At 35.7% G+C, this 15,962-nt stretch overlaps 2 protein-coding genes across 5 annotated transcripts; one reads left to right on the top strand and one right to left on the bottom strand.

Annotated features, from left to right (window-relative positions):
* Positions 1–252: 252 nt before the first annotated feature.
* On the top strand, positions 253–13,287 carry rabl6b (RAB, member RAS oncogene family-like 6b). 4 transcript variants are annotated; one of them, XM_065250314.2, is made up of 17 exons: positions 253–484; positions 933–1,305; positions 1,523–1,657; positions 2,269–2,316; positions 4,175–4,204; positions 4,603–4,655; positions 4,750–4,841; positions 5,245–5,385; positions 7,327–7,432; positions 8,460–8,563; positions 8,793–9,172; positions 9,746–9,911; positions 10,001–10,189; positions 10,868–11,183; positions 11,270–11,450; positions 11,539–11,594; positions 11,676–13,287. In XM_065250314.2, the coding sequence occupies exons 2-17, from the start codon at positions 1,173–1,175 to the stop codon at positions 11,859–11,861; spliced, it is 2,316 nt and encodes a 771-aa protein (XP_065106386.1). In that variant the 5' UTR covers positions 253–484; positions 933–1,172; the 3' UTR covers positions 11,862–13,287. The 4 variants fall into 4 exon arrangements, with proteins under 4 accessions (XP_065106386.1, XP_065106388.1, XP_065106384.1 ...); XM_065250312.2 differs by having other exon boundaries at positions 255–484; positions 4,747–4,841; XM_065250316.2 differs by lacking the exon at positions 4,175–4,204 and having other exon boundaries at positions 254–484.
* Positions 13,178–15,329, bottom strand: LOC135732355 (uncharacterized). The gene is made up of 5 exons (XM_065250321.1): positions 15,199–15,329; positions 14,729–15,025; positions 14,148–14,237; positions 13,997–14,016; positions 13,178–13,651 (listed from the first exon to the last, which is right to left on the bottom strand). The coding sequence occupies exons 1-5, from the start codon at positions 15,236–15,238 to the stop codon at positions 13,598–13,600; spliced, it is 501 nt and encodes a 166-aa protein (XP_065106393.1). The 5' UTR covers positions 15,239–15,329; the 3' UTR covers positions 13,178–13,597.
* Between the last annotated feature and the right edge of the window lie 633 nt (positions 15,330–15,962).

The raw sequence follows: 15,962 nt of genomic DNA, 5'->3' as shown, positions 1-15,962 counted from the left end.
AATCTCATGTCAGTTATTTCATTTGAAAATCAAAAACAAGAAAACATTGCACGAACTTTGTTTTGTAATATTTTTTATTACAATTACAAGCACAATGCATTCACATAATGAGCAATGGTTAAATTAATTAGTGTATGAATGAATGAATAATTTATTGAAAGTATTATAATTTTAAAAATCTTTGGTATATATTTTAGTTTTATATTGTTCAGGTTTCATGAATAACTGATTGATAGGTGCGTTTAGGTGCGTTTCAAAGGCAAGTGTTAATGACTTTTATTTTGAAATTTAACGGACCGTGTGTGCACAGTCACAGCGCGCTTCACACATATACAACAGCGTAGCGCTACCATAATTTCATTATTCATGACCTGTGAAGGCTGCATAGGGTCAAGTATGAACGTACTGCTCTGTGTGGCAGATATATAAGATGAGAAGCTGGATGTAATCGTTCAGTTTGTCTAGTATACACTACAGAAACACTGTAAGTACACGAGCATCATAAATCCGTTAAACGTGCAGTTTGCCAGTTCCGCGTTAGCAAGCTAGTACGTATCTGTCAAAAACCTATGTATCGACATTAGTGCGGTTAAGCAAAAAATATATCTACAAAAATCTTTCTAAAAGCAGTTTTAATAGATATTAAATCAAATTGATGAACATATTAAGATGGCTTATTTCTAAATGATAGAAATTGCAGTGTCAGGTTGTGACTCAAAACCTAGTGAGCTGCCTACCTAGGCTGCAAAAATCTAGGTGTCTCACAACTGACAAACATCCCTGCAAATTGTAATTACTGCAGCTCATTGCAACGTGTTAACTTCTAGCAGAGTGGTCTTATTATAGAGTAATAATAGCAACATCAAAGCTGCAGCTGTGCTTACTGACCTCATGCATTGCAATCTGATTTTCTCTATATGATGTGCCTGCAGAAGCCGATGTGCACTTGAATGAAAGTGCAAAAGATCCAGAGATGAAGATCTGAATATATCCAGAAACGTTTGCGATGTTGTGCTATGCAAAAGGAGATTTTACTTCCCTTTAAAAGCAATGTTAAAATGATTCATGTGGATTGCGAGAAAACTGTCCACCCACAGACAGAGGAACTAAGGACACCATAGAAGCCAATTTGATTCCATAATATAAATAACACATTTAGAGGCAAAGTCAAGATGTTTTCCGCTCTAAAGAAGTTGGTTGGCTCTGAGCCAGCTGGTCAGGTGAAGGACAAGATCATCCCTGCTGGCCTACAGTCCATGAATCAGAGTCTGCAGAGACGATTCGCCAAAGGGGTTCAATACAACAGTAAGTCACATGCATTATCTTATGTGAATGCATAATCTTATCTATATTATTGCATTTCATTCTTTTCTCTTTCATGTGTCAAGAAAAACAGTCACAAATTGAAAATCATAAATCATATCTGTATTGAATTGTTTTTGAAGCCTCTGGGCGCTGTGTGCTAGAGATAAGTTTAATACATGTTCTAACATGTTATGTGTACTTTCTGTCTGCACTACAGTGAAAATAGTCATCAGAGGGGATAGAAACACAGGAAAGAGCACCCTGTGGCATCGGCTTCAGGGCAAGAAGTTTCAGGAAGAGTACATTCCCACTCAGGAGATCCAGGTCACTAGTATCCACTGGAATTACAAAAGTAAAGTTATTTCTTAGAAATCAGATAGATTGCACTTTCCAATAGAAATTCACGTGTGACTTTGTTATCTAATGCTTTTTGTTTTATTTATGCTTCTTATGTCAAAATAGGTTTACATCAAGTTAAACAGACAGTCTATGAGCTGCTACTGTACTGAATCAGACGGAGGATGAATAGATAAGACATGTAGATTAATAGCTTAAATAGTGTGTAACATTAGAGGCATAGAGGTTTCTAGACTAAGTGTTTGTGTTTTCCTGTTCATCCATCCGTCAAAAGTTCTCCGACCTCAACATCATCACATGATGTGACATGTTCACTGTAATAATAGGTTGAATTTGATAGCAGGCTTGGCCATACTTGTATCTAACTGGTTGCAAAACACTGCTGAGCTCATGTTTAAAAGCATACTTATTTACCTGCCATATTCTGCACTTTTGTATTATTATATTTTTCATAACATTGAAACTTTATTAACTGTAAAATTTGGTACTGTAGTAGAGTACATTGTACTGTTCATGTATTATGGCTAAAATCTATTTATTAGTTGTCACAAAGCATAGTTACCTCTGTTTTCCCAGAACTGCAGTATTTCATTTTTTTCTCCTCAGCTACTGATGATGTGGTGAAGGTGGAGGTGTGGGACGTGGTAGATAAAGGTTAGTTCACATTAATCAATTTCCATAGGTTTTTCATACATTCCATATCAGGTGAACTTCATTTACTTTACTGTTACATTTTTAAAATTAACGTAATTGCAGGTAGATTTGGTGTCCCAAAATCTTTTTTTTTTTTTGCTTTTTTGAAATGGTTAAATTGTACTTATCTTAATAATTTGGTACTCGTTGGGTCAGGCTCATTTTTAGCTTGAGTTGAATTTTTTCAATTTGCACAGAAGACCCGTTGGAAGTGAATAGCGCATGTGTGCAGCAATTGTGCCGCCCAATTCACATCATTCGAATCGCCCCGTTTGAATTTATTTGCGTCTTTGTATTGAATATGGCTGTGTCTAAATAACCACACTTGCTGTCTTTGCACTTGACTACTTACATGGCATATTTCCTGTATTTTGCCCAAGTGTCCTAGTGGGCGTGAAGATCCCAAACGTGAATGTTAAAATGATTTACCCGATGGGGCACACTTACCATGGGTTCACACCAGCCGGGTTTGAGGCGTCAAATTTGCATCTACCGCGTCTAGTTTGCCGCTTTAACATTTTGAGTTTACTCGCTTCATTCGCGCGTGAAAGCCGTGCATGAAGTTTTAGTCATCGAGACATTCACGCGAAAATTAGCGTCATGGGAAGGGCTTCTGCGACTCCGCTCGCTTCCTGTAATCATGTCACTACTAGAGCAAGCTCCTGTGCGAACTTGCCGCGCGAATGAGGCGGAATCGCATCTACTGAGCCACGCTTAACGCCGTCTTCACATTGAATTAATATTGAAATCACTCGTGCTTGACACCTCTACCGCGGCTGGTGTGAATGCAGCATTAGCAAGTGTAAAAATGTCAATCCAGGAAGTGCCAGCAATTTGCTCCAAAATTTATTACTTTTTTTTTAGGCTGCTTAAAATATATATTTTAATTTTTTTCTTTAAATAAAATGAACACATAAACAAATAAACAAACATTTAAAGATTATTATCTACTTACCTGAAACTTTCAGAAGCAGAATTTTTTGCACCTGTATTCTCATATGTATTCTCATTTTGTGCATGCAGCTTTATTAAAGTTTATTGTTTATTCAGTAGTCCCTGAATAAACTACACTATTAATGTTGTTTCTAATTATGTGATAAAAGCAGTTGCAGATATTTTACAAAATACATGCTGACACCAATGAAATGTGCAACACTTTTCATTTTATTACCAACATAATATGTCATATAATTTATTAACTTACAATTAAAAGTTTCTGCAAAATCTCGCGAGGTTTGGGGAAAAGTCTCACGATTTACATCCAGAACATGATGGGATACGCTTAGCCTTGAATACCGCTTAAGAGTAGGTTTAGTGTGCGTGCATTAAGTGTGATCTCAATTGGCCAAGACCGCAAGTGTGGGTATGAAATCTACTTGCGTTGAATTTCTATTTGGTATGTACGCCACAAGATACTGCCAGTTCTGTTACAAACTTTCAACACTATTACTCTACATTGGTAACAGAATATATTTTACCAAAAAATATTATATTGTATATTGTGGCCCCCGTAACTTCTTGTAATCCATGACAATGAGTATCAAATTATTAAAATAATAAAAAAATCTAAATAAAATAATGGCTTTGGACACCACATGTACCTGCAATTATTTAACCACCCATATGTGTATTATAAGTCTTTCTGTGTTTTTTAATGCCTTTTTACTTAAGAAAGCAGGTACAGCATGCTATGTTTACATATATATCCTTCATCTTATTCTAGTGTAGAAAACATAAAGCCATTTCACCTACCTTATTCCCCAGTCATTTATATTAAATTGTTATAATAATATTTTTTTCTTACCTGCTATCCAACCAGGCCAAAAAATCCCACTTCCTGAAGGTGTAGGTGAGAAACTCCATAGATTGTAGACATTAGGCTGTCACATGCTTGTGCTTGGTGTCAATTGCATGTTTGTTATATTATCCGAGTGCAGACATTTTGTGTTGACCAGCTGTTTGGTGGAACGTGCACGTCTACTGTATCTAGCCTGTACTGCTGATAAAGAAAGTCTGATGGCTTGATATATTTTGATGTGAACGCACTGCAGAACCTCAGCTGATATCACTTAAACCAGTTCCTGTTTGAAAGGAAAGCCACAAGCGTGCATGCACTTCAATCTATATTCTTGATGTTAGAGAAACCTGTTAATAGCATCAAGTTCCTCCAAGCCAATCTTGAAGTTAAATTTGTATTTATTACTTGCTGTACTTAATGTTAAATATCCTGGTTGTGCCATTTTGTAGGCAAGGGGAAAAAGAGAGGTGAAACCCTAAAATTGGAGAATGAACCTCAAGAGGTAATTCAGTTATTCTGTTGAGTTTATTTAATTATTTGAGGGCCTGAATAAATGTTCATGAGTTTACCTTTAAATGTTTGTGTGCCTGTAGCAGACAGAAAGTGAACTGGCTTTGGATGCAGAGTTTCTAGACGTGTATAAGAACTGCAATGGTGTTATTATGATGTTTGACATAACCAAACAGTGGTAAGTAAACAAAGACACCTTTACCGCATCTTCAGCGACTACCACTCCATAAAAAACTTCGCTTGTTATGAATTAGTGGTTTTAGGTTACATTAATGAAATATTCTAAAAAAAAGGTGAAAATCACTTATAATGTTTTTTTATATATATATTTTTATATATATTTAGGGTAAGAAATGTACAAAATATATTTATGGAACATAATCCTTTATATTCTAATGATTTTTTGCATAAAATAAAAATTGATACTTTTGACCAATACAGTGTATAGTTGGCTATTGCTTCAAATATACCCATGCTTCTTATAACTGGTTTTGTGTCTAGAGTCACATATGTAGCACATAGTATGCTTGTTTACTGCTGTTATTTGGAAAACAACATGTATGTCTTTTATGCATCTCTAGGACTTATAATTACATTCTGCGGGAACTGCCTAAGGTTCCCAACCATGTGCCAGTTTGTGTGCTTGGTAATTACCGAGACATGGGAGAACACCGAGTCGTGTTGCCTGATGATATCCGTGACTTCATTGCAGGCCTCAACAGGTTCAATTCTATTCTAATTAATCCCAATTAAATAAATTAACTTCTTCTCCTTTTTCACTTGAAAATGCACATTAATGTAGTAAAAAGAATAGCCAATGTGGAAAACCATTTCTTGACAGAAAATTCCCTTGCTATTCTGCCCTACAAAAGCAAAGACCTAAAAGGGATAGTTTGGCCAAAAATGATTTTACTCACCCTTAAGCCATCTGAGTTTCATATGTCCATCCTTTATCTTACGAACACATATTCAGATTTTTTATATCTTTTTTTATAGATTTTTGTGCTTTATAAAGGATGAATATGGGGTCCAGCTTTTTCAAGTCCAAAGAATGTGCTTCCATCCTTTGCTAAAGGGTAATCGATGCGATTTAGATAAATATCCATATTTAAAACTTTACAAACGAAAATAACTAGGGCTGTCAAGCAATTAATCGCATACAAAATAAAAGTTTGTGCTTGCATAATATATTTGTGTGTGAATTGTGTGTAACTATTATGTGTATATATAAATACACACATACATGTATAAATTTAATAAAGTTATTTATGTATATTTTTAAACATGTATATATAATATTAAATGTATATATATATATATATTCATATAAATGTCTCTTAAATACATATGTGCATGTGTTTGTATTTATATATACAAAATATTTACACACAGTGCACACACATATATTATTCAAAAACAAACTTTTATTTTGTATTCGATTTAATCATGATTAATCTTTTGACAGCCCTAAAAATAACTAGCTTCCAGTAATGCCATCATCTTGGACTCCTCTGCATTCAGTAGTGTACGCACTTTTTGTAGTGATGTATGATGAATGCAAAACAACCCTCCAAATTCGTCATATGCTAGTTATAAGCTAGTTAGTTAGTTAGTACATTTTATAAATACATATTTGTCTTACAAAATTGCATCGATTACCCTCAGAATGCTTTTATTTATGCCCTGGAGCTGTGTGGATTACTTTAGCAACGAATGGATGCACATTTTTTGACTTGAAGAAGCTGGGCCATATTAGCCTGGTCCAACCAGACTCTCGTACATTCATTTCATTTGTACAGAGAGTCTGGCCACGCTCCATTGCAAAGCGTTACTTCCGTTAAGGAGGGTCCATTGTTGAAGTTTAAAACTATTGGATCTGCACAGAGTCACTCAGGATCTGCCAAAGCAAATCGCTAACGAGTGGTCGTGACGTATATCATCCGGACGGAAACAACAAGTCAGAATAATCAGACAAACAAAACTTAGCAAACCTGGTTCTTGCTCCGGCTTTTACTTCTGTATATTCGGCAGTTTTGCAACAACGGACCGAATAGCTTTTCTCACGTCTTTCTCCGCTGCCATTACTGAACTACAACTCAAACTGACGCACGACCTCAACGTCATCGTTTTTAGCCACCCCCATCTATTCGCTGATTGATCCTGCAGATTTTTGCAGAAGAAAACGAAACTCTATAGAGAAATCCCAGACGTACTGCTGAAGCGAAATGAAAATTAAGCGGAAGCACGTAGGAGGGCGGAGCCAGGCTAGGGCCATATATTCATCCATAATAAAGATTAGAAGAGCTAGGACATTTTCAAAAATATCCGAATATGTGTTTGCTTGATAAAGGGCATATGTAACTTGGATGGGTTGAGGGTGCGTAAATCATGGGGTAATTTTCATTTTTGGCCAATTGTTGCTGTAACTCGCTAGACTAGTGAGAAATGACATTTTAGTGACTTTTAGTTGTCAGTTATTTTCTTCTTGATATTTACTTAAAAAAAATAAAAAGTTAAAAAGTTACTGCCTTTGTAGGGCTGTATAGATAATAAATTTTCTCTGCTTATTGTCTGTTTCAAAATTAGCGTTAAAATATTTACATATGAGTTTGTTCTTCTACTTTTCTGTTTCAATAATGTTTGAAATCTCCATGATTTTGTAGACCGCTCGGCTCCTCTTACATCCATTACGCAGAATCTTCCATGAGGAACGGCTTCGGTTTGAAATATTTGCACCGATTTTTCAACATTCCATTCCTGCAGCTTCAGGTGGGAGCGTGTTAATGCTCTAGTGTCTGAATATCACTGTAAGGTTAGACACTTACTTCAATGTGCTTTAAATAGGAAGTCAGATAGGTCCTATAATAATATTGGTCATTTTAATATCCTCTCTAGATTTGTTAAAGGGCACCTATTTCACTGCTAAAAACAACATTATTTTGTGTATTTGGTGTAATACAATGTGTTTGCATGGTTTATGGTTAAAAAAAACCATTATTTTCCACATACCGTACATTTTTTTGTAGCTCCATATATCCCTCTCTTCTTGAAACGCTTTGTCCCTGATTGGCCAGCAATTCTGTACGTTGTGACTGGCCTGAATACCTCTTTTGTCAGCCGGAAATGTGACGCTTCTTACCATGTTTGAAAGATTCAGTCACAATACAATCCTAACAGGAGTTAACTTACAGGCTGTGAGTCCGAAGTGTGAGGAATTATGATAATGTTGGTCTTGTCCACATCAACAGGCCCAGGAAGTAAACTGTTGCCTACAATCTGTGTGTTTGTTGTAGTCCAAGAAAAGAGATTTACATCGGTAACGATAACTCGCGTCATCGTTTTCTTTGGGGTTTGTACCTTTTGCATATCGTTAACATGTACTAATACACACCTACACACCAAAGGAAATGTAAAATCGTGAATCAGACCATAGGTGCTCTTTAATAAATTTTTTAGTTCACCCAAAAATGAAAATTCTGTCATTGTTTACTCACCCGTATGATGTTTAAACGAAAGAAGAAATTTTGTATCCTCATTTATCCAAACATCTTATTTTGTTTTTGTCAGAATAAAGAAACTCATACAGGTTTAAAACAACATGAAGATGGGTAAAGGATGACAAAATGTTCATTTTTGGGTGAACTATCCCTTTAAGCTTTCTTGTGCCCAGCAAAAATGAGCATCCTCTAATTCCCTACTTAGGCTGGTTTATTCTCATTGCTATAGTCATTACAGCTGCAGTGAAGCGAAATCATGTCAACCTTTTTTTTATTAAGTGTCAATGTAACCTTCACAGAGAGAGACCCTGTTACGACAACTAGAGACCAATCAGTTGGACATTGATGCCACGCTAGAAGAGCTAACAGTCCAGCAGGAGACAGAGGACCAGAATTATGATATGTAAGAAACAAAAACACATTACTATCTGCTTAAAATTCAGGTTTAAATATCAGTGACATGCCATGCAGATACCACCACAGCCTTTAACATTGTGCATATCGTTGGCATCACCAGTGGCTGTTTTAGATTATAAGATCTGTACTGATTATCTAGCATTAACATTGACAGTTTGTGAACTGCCGACTGGCTCACTATTTTTGATACAGTAGGTGTCTGTTTCAATCTGCAGTTTTCTGGAAATGAACGACTCCCGCAGTAAAGGCTACAACTCTCCTGGCCCTTCTAATGGACAAAGCCCGTCCTCCGGCTCGCAATCTCCTATCGTACCTCAAAGCGGATGCTCCACCAGCAGCTCCAGTCCTTGCAGCCCCCAGCAGCCCCAAATTCCCTCCCAGACCGCAAAGTCTTCATCACCCTCTCCATCCCCTCCTCCTCCTCCTCTTTCCTCAACCCAAGCGCCTGCTTGTTCCCCCTCCCCTTCTCCCGCACACCCCAGCCCTGCGGTCTCTGCTCCAGCCCAGGCTTCTGCTCCTCAACCCCAGAAACGCAGCTTAATTTCCAGGCTTTTCGGCTCAGCTTCCACTCCGGAGCCTTTGGAAATCGCCCAGGGTGAGTTTTGATACTGTGTGGTTTAAGATGCATCTCTTTTTGTCTGTGAGGTGTATCCCACAGTATGTGTAATGTTCTTGAAATTATGAATTAAACATTAAGTATGTTTTACAATCAACAAAAGCCTAATGTTAGGTCTTAAAAATGTAGCTCTTTAAATGTTTATGTCTTATTGACCCCATACTATGAAGTCTTAAGCTTTGAGAGGAATTATCACACACACAAACCCTCTTTTAGAAAGCGTTTTCCTCCAGCTCGACTGCACAGATGTGAGAAAATGGAGCGGATTAAGACTCGTGCAGATCATGAGGGTGCATTGTGGTTCGATAGAAAATCACAAGACTTTGTACATTCCAGAAGTATGGAGAGGGTTTGTTAACTTTAAGACCCCATTTGAAGGAACAAGAGTATCAAGCAGGAGCTGGCGATAAAAATCTACATATTAAATACTGGAATAAAAATAATTATTTTCTTATCAGTGGAGTCTTTGTGAGTGTGGCCGTGTCTAAATTGTCTACAGATATTGCACTTTCACATAAGATGATCATGTGATCTCTCCTTTGATTTTCACAGAGCCAGATCCAGCAGCTTCAGCCGCTCCTCCTGCAGTCCAGAGCGTGGACGATTTTGTGCCGGATGAGGGACTAGATAAAAGCTTTTTGGAGGACGGTCTGCCTTCTAACACGAGACAAAGCATGAACAACCAGCCCTCTGCCACAGGCGTTGCAGAAAGTGACAGGCAAGATCATTGAAACGGTTTGATCATATCATTAGGATTGTATTATAATCAACATATGCCTTTTACATTTAATACTGCATTTATTTTAGTGATGGTGAAGGAAGAGAAGGAAATCCTATGGTCGCCGGGTTCCAGGATGATCTGGACCCAGATGATGCAGAACTTGAGCCCAGAGCATCCAAAAGAGACTTGGATATCACTCTTTCCAGTGATGAGGAGGGGCCAAAACCTACTGTAACTCAGGATGAAGATCTGGACTTTGAACCCCACAAACACCTGTAAGCACTGCTTGAATTCCTGCCCTTAATCATGTGGTTCTCTAATTGGGGGGTGGGGAAAGGTTCCAGGGGTCCCAGTTTTATTATATATTATAAAATGCATTAATTTATCATAAATCCTGTGTATTTAAACCTTAGACAAATAAAGTTGTATCATTTAATAATATTTGTTTAATTTAAATTCTAAGTTTGAGATTTTTATGTAATGAATTTTCTATTGGGGGGAGGGTGCAAAGGGATGCACCCTACATGGGTGGACTGATTTACCGGAAAGGTTCTGTTCACACATGACCTGTTTACTGCAATTTCCCAGTAAATTACCATTAAAGCCTGTATATTTGAAAGGGACTATTGACCCCAAGGGACAGATTAATAAAATAAAATGTTTTTAGGAAAAGTCACAAAATTTTGGATCTCTGAGATGAAGGGAACCTTTATTTACTGAATGAAATGTAATTTGGGGTCATATAGACCCCAAGGACCGTTTGAGGGTTAATAAAGATATATAAATGATAGTTTAATTATTTTATTTTGATATTTTCATTTTATAATTACATTTTACAGGTAAATTGCCTGATAAGATCTTTGGCTGCACTTTGTTGGCAACTAGATAATCTAACAGATATCTTAATAAGAGTACGATTGTAATGTAAATAATAAAATTAATTGGTCACTCAGGGACCCTTTGGATTCATTGTCACTGGAGGACGAACAGCAAGCTGTAAACACAGAGTCCTTGATCCAGGCACAGGACAACATCAGCAGTCAGAATACAGAGACTTCTATGCTCAGCCCTACTCCAGTGCATGCTACTCAACCACAGCAAACAGCCTCGGACACCCAAGCGCAGCTCGTAAAAGAGAAAGAGATATCTGCTCAAGCCGAGTCCTCTGACACAGACCCAGAAGCACCTGTGGCCAAACAGCTGCTTTCTTTTGTCATGGACGACCCTGATTTCGAGAGCGAGGAAGAAGTCAGGCCGAAAGTGACTAAGGTGATTTTTTTTATTTTCATGCTTTGGAGATTGTGAATATTTTACAAATAGAGGGTCTGAATAACCCGATGTTTTGTTTGCTCAAGGACTCTTTCCCAGTTATAGACCTTCCCGATCTGTCCGATGATGACATCACCACGGCTAAGATCCATGAGCCACTGAAACCTGCTGTGCTCTCCTTCAAAAGCAAGAATGATGGTGACCTCTTTGGCCTAGGTATCGAGGAAAAGTCGATCAAAAGCAAAGACAGCAGCGAGGAGCAAGATGGCAAGTTTTTTATACATAACAACAATGTTTGGTTTCTTAGCTTATTGAAAAGTGTAAATAAGACAATGTTCTGTTTTTCTTCCCACAGATAAAGAAAGCAAGCATTCTAAAGAAAAGAAGAAAAAGAAAAAGAAGAGTAAAGAGGTGAATTCTATTCATTTATAATTATTCACTAAAACTATCATAATGTCTTGTTTATTTACTCGGTTTACGTTTCATTTTTAGGAGGAGGATAAAAGCAGCAAGAAGAAACACAAACACAAGAAAAAAGAGAAAGACGAGGCAGGAGGGACCGGAGATGAAAAGAAAAAGAGAAAACCACGAAGCAAGAAAACGGACGATCTTGAAGCTTTTCTGGCTGGTGAAGAAGGCCCAGTGCAAAGAGAAGAGGGCGACTATGAGGAACTTTAATGCTCAAGTGTAAATAGATTTCTTTGCTGATAAAACATTTGTGCACTGGTACCACAAGCTTGTAATACAACATGAAACAAGACGAAGATGCCTTTCTTGGCGGCCTAATCGTGACTGTGATCTGACTGACAGTACTGTCAAATTGTTAAAATGTTACACGCTGGTTTTCCATTTGCCACAAGCATCCAATCCACCTTCCATACGGGGTGATCCTCACTCTTTGGGCTTAAACTGCAATAAATGGAAAAGCCATGCAAACTGCTACATGTTGCATGTTATACAGCCTTTATATTGATGTTTACATGCTTGTTTTCATTTTTGTCGTCTTAAGAATGCATTTCAAAGTAAAGCACTACCACTCCAAAACAACATTTTTTTCTTTTTATTGCTTTGTTGCCTTGTTTATAATGTGGTATTTATGCTCCATGGATTTTCTGAGACCTTGGCTTTGTGTAGTTTTACTTGTGTGTTTAGAGTTTGATATAATTATACTGTATTTCATGGCAGGATTATTGGTTTTCCCTAAATATATTTGTGACACTGTGTGTGAAAACCATGCTAAGGTTTTAAAATCAAATTTAGATTAGCATCAAAGTCATTATGATTTTAGTCTTTGATATGAAATAACTCAGTCAATACAAATAATATCAAGGCTATATTTTCACATATAATATTTATTACATTATGTAGGATGGAAAAATTATCCTAGCTAGGTTTCCACAGACGGTGTCATATGAGAAATGTAATGGTAAAAACTTGCAGATCTTGTGGATAAATGCTTGAAATATACACATTTTCTCGGAATATGAGAGTAGATTTGGCAACAGATAATGAGATGATGATTATCACTCTCTTAAATTCAGGAAATGCCTTCAAGAGGACTTTGCTGAATATGTAATGCTAAACTTCAAAGGCCAATAATCTGTTTATGTGTTTCTTGTATAATGAAAAAAAAATCTGCTGTGTGATTATGCAAATTTGATCCTACTTGTATTTTTATTTGTTTGTAAATGTAACATTTTTGCACTCCATCTGTTTTCGTTCTTTTAATGGTTTTTAGTGATGGTGACTATAACTACAGTTATGAAAATAACTATTAAGTTGTAATTTACCCTTTTTAAATAATTTAATGAATTATTTGTCAAATAAAACATGTTTGATTTAAATTACATAGTTAAAAAAATAATTTCACTGTAAAGATAGAATAAGTTATACATTTTACTCTGTTTTCAAATAGAGACAGTTTCTGTTTTTTTTTCTCTGTATTTTAGTTGTATTCTTGTGTTAATAATGAGAGTAAACAATGGGGAAAGACATTAAAGAAATAGGCATTTTATTTCAAAGACAAACACTAGCTTCCGGAAAGTCTTTGATGCAACCAATGTACAAAAAAAAGATTAAATGGTTATTATATTTCTCAAATCCACATTGTGTTGTGTTATTAAATAGTGTGAACATTGCATTTTTATAAGACATACAGTAGGGTTTACTTAAGCTGATGCATAATTATTTAACTCCCAAAATGTACATGTGCAAGAACTGTATTTTTTTTAAGGAGAGAGCAATTGTTTAGAGTGTTTAAAAAAACACTTTAAAACAAAAGCTTTACAATCACAATTTACAAGGAAAAGCAACAATCAGAACTGTGCTTATTATTTAAGGACAACAAACATTTAGATCTACGGCGTGGTGAAGGCTCACCATGTTTTCTTACGTCTTCAGAAAATCTAGCTTCTTTATTCCTTCACCTGCATCCTAATATCTTCATAAGTTGTATCTTCATTTGTTTTCTGCCAAAACATTTCAGTTAAAATTGCACCAAAATATTTCATCTTCAGCTAAAACATGTTAGTTTAGCAGAAAAGCTTTTTGTTAGTATTACCAGCTGTTAACAAGGAAGACTTTATGGGTGGTTTCCCAGACGGGCTTATGATGGTCCAAGACTAAAAAGTTGCCTTAATTTAAAAACACCTTGTGCTGACATACCTTAACGTATATCAGTGCCATTGTTTAGTCCCAAGATGTAAACGAGTTTTGGTTTGTGAGGTTTGCTTGTAAAAACTACTTAAACTAGTCTTGAATTAGTCTAAACCCCGTCCCTATGTGCAATAAACCAAATGATTAAAATATCCTACCTTAGCATTTCCATTTTTTCCTAAATTAAAAAAAGAAATTATACATGGTTAGCAAATTATTATTCAATAAATCCTTAAAAGTGCTTAAACTAAACTAAAAATGTTTCTGATTAATATGTCATGAAAGCAAAGAGTTTGTGTCAACACTCACTGTTTATATAAATGTACGTTGAGATAAACATCAAAAACATCAAAAGAAACATAATCCAGCGGAGAATAGACCACACATAGTTTAGGGGAGCTGCAAAACGTACGATAAAAGATCATTTTCATAAAATGTTTTAAAAAATAAATATTTTTAAAACTGTTATAAAATAGCTTGCTATTTTTAACACTGGTATACACAGAAAAAAATACAACAACTTGGTTTTGCAAGTCAATTTAACTTACAATTTTAAGTTTTTTTAAGTTTGATAAGTTTACATAATTTATTAAAACTCTTTAAAATTGTTAAATTGTTTTGTTAAGTTAAAGTAACAAAACATATGTGTTTATTTGACAAAAATGCTGCATATTTCTTTACAGTGTAAGTAGATATTTTAAACTGAAAAATTTTGACATTTTCTAATTTCTCGGTTGTACAAAAATTTGAAGAACTAAAAAAAACTTTAAAAAAGTAAATTGGTTGCCTTAAAATGTTTAGTTCTTTTTTTACAGTCTAACAAATGAACTGTTTAGTTCAAAAAAAATTTACTGAAGAAACAACGGTAGTCTTACTGAAAAACAACTTACTGGAAAAATATTTCTCTGCCAGTTTAACAATGGTGTTGTCTGTATCCATCAACCCACACCAGTAAACTCCTTCTCCTTGTGGCAGTGCCAGCATAGAGACAGTGAAGGATTTTTCATCCTGCTTTACAAGAATTTGACCATTATCAAGACTGTCGATGCCTGACCTAAATGCCAACCCCGTACAGCAGTTTTCATCCTGGACATCTCTCTTGCACCATACTCTGGTTCGAGATTCATTCTTAGATTCATTTGGATATGGGCAACTGATGCTTTGAACATATTCTGACATGCTGTGTCCTGTGAAGAAGATTGATATTTGCCTGGTATAAAATCTGATTAAATTGCTGACTATGCGTCCACAAAATATTTGCCTTTTGGCCTTCACCAGATTACGCCATAAAAAAGTTAAGCTGTTTTTTAAAGGTTAAGATGAGGGTTTAAATTTAGTTTTATGAATGCATTGACCTTACCTGTTAGGATCATTAGTAAAAATGTTGGTAATAGATTCATTGTAGGTGATGGATGGTAGACAGGACTTTAAGTGTGCAAAAGTTTACTGCTCTTATGAAGGTTAAAGGAGGAAACACCCACAGGAAATAACTAGCCACGTCTCTAAATAGCAGGAACTTGGGTCTTAGTTCTCTTTTTTATTTAATTTCCACATGCCTCATCTGTTTCTGCAGGGTGACAGCCTGTCACAGGAAAAAACTATATTATAGCTTTTTATTGAATAACATTTTTAAACTTTACTATTTTTTATTTAGTAGTTTAAAAAAGTAAACTTTAAACTTACTTAATATTTGCCCGTGCCCGTTTAATGTGCATTACTATCCCATTTTTATTAATAAACTTTCACAGATATTTGATATTTTAAATATTTTCTTGTGTATTTGAGCCAGATTAATGGCTGTGTTTGTTTAAATCAGAGGTGCCCAAACTAGGGCCCTCCGGCCAAAGTTGGCCCGCAATGACCTTAAAATTGTCCCTTCATGCCACGTGAGATAAGGAAAAATGATAAACGTCATTGACGCTGATGTTCATATTTCTAATTAAATATTATTTAAAATGTAGCATATTTTGTTTTGTTTGTACATTACAAAAATGTCAGTTGAAATTAAATGCAAGGAATTATAAAGTGAATATTACGAACTCAGGTATTAATAGAGAAGTTGAGGCAGTGGCACAAAGAAAAAAGGAAATTTAAAAATGATTGGCAAAATTATTTATTTTTTAA

Source organism: Paramisgurnus dabryanus, chromosome 5, assembly GCF_030506205.2.
Source record: "Paramisgurnus dabryanus chromosome 5, PD_genome_1.1, whole genome shotgun sequence".
NCBI classification, from domain to species: Eukaryota; Metazoa; Chordata; class Actinopteri; order Cypriniformes; family Cobitidae; genus Paramisgurnus; species Paramisgurnus dabryanus.
Note: the sequence above shows the minus strand (reverse complement) of the source record. Positions and strands in the feature narration are given on the sequence as shown.

Coding starts and splice junctions, on each gene's coding strand:
- LOC135732355 (XM_065250321.1), bottom strand. CDS start 15,238: ATGAATCTATTACCAACATTTTTACTAATGATCCTAACAG. Junction 15,026..15,198: donor TTTACTAATGATCCTAACAG/GTAAGGTCAATG, acceptor TCTTCTTCACAG/GACACAGCATGTCAGAATAT. Junction 13,652..13,996: donor GAAAAAATGGAAATGCTAAG/GTAGGATATTTT, acceptor ATGTTTTGGCAG/AAAACAAATGAAGATACAAC.
- rabl6b (XM_065250312.2), top strand. CDS start 1,173: ATGTTTTCCGCTCTAAAGAAGTTGGTTGGCTCTGAGCCAGCTGGTCAG. Junction 8,564..8,792: donor GAGGACCAGAATTATGATAT/GTAAGAAACAAA, acceptor TTCAATCTGCAG/TTTTCTGGAAATGAACGACT. Junction 11,451..11,538: donor CAGCAGCGAGGAGCAAGATG/GCAAGTTTTTTA, acceptor TTCTTCCCACAG/ATAAAGAAAGCAAGCATTCT.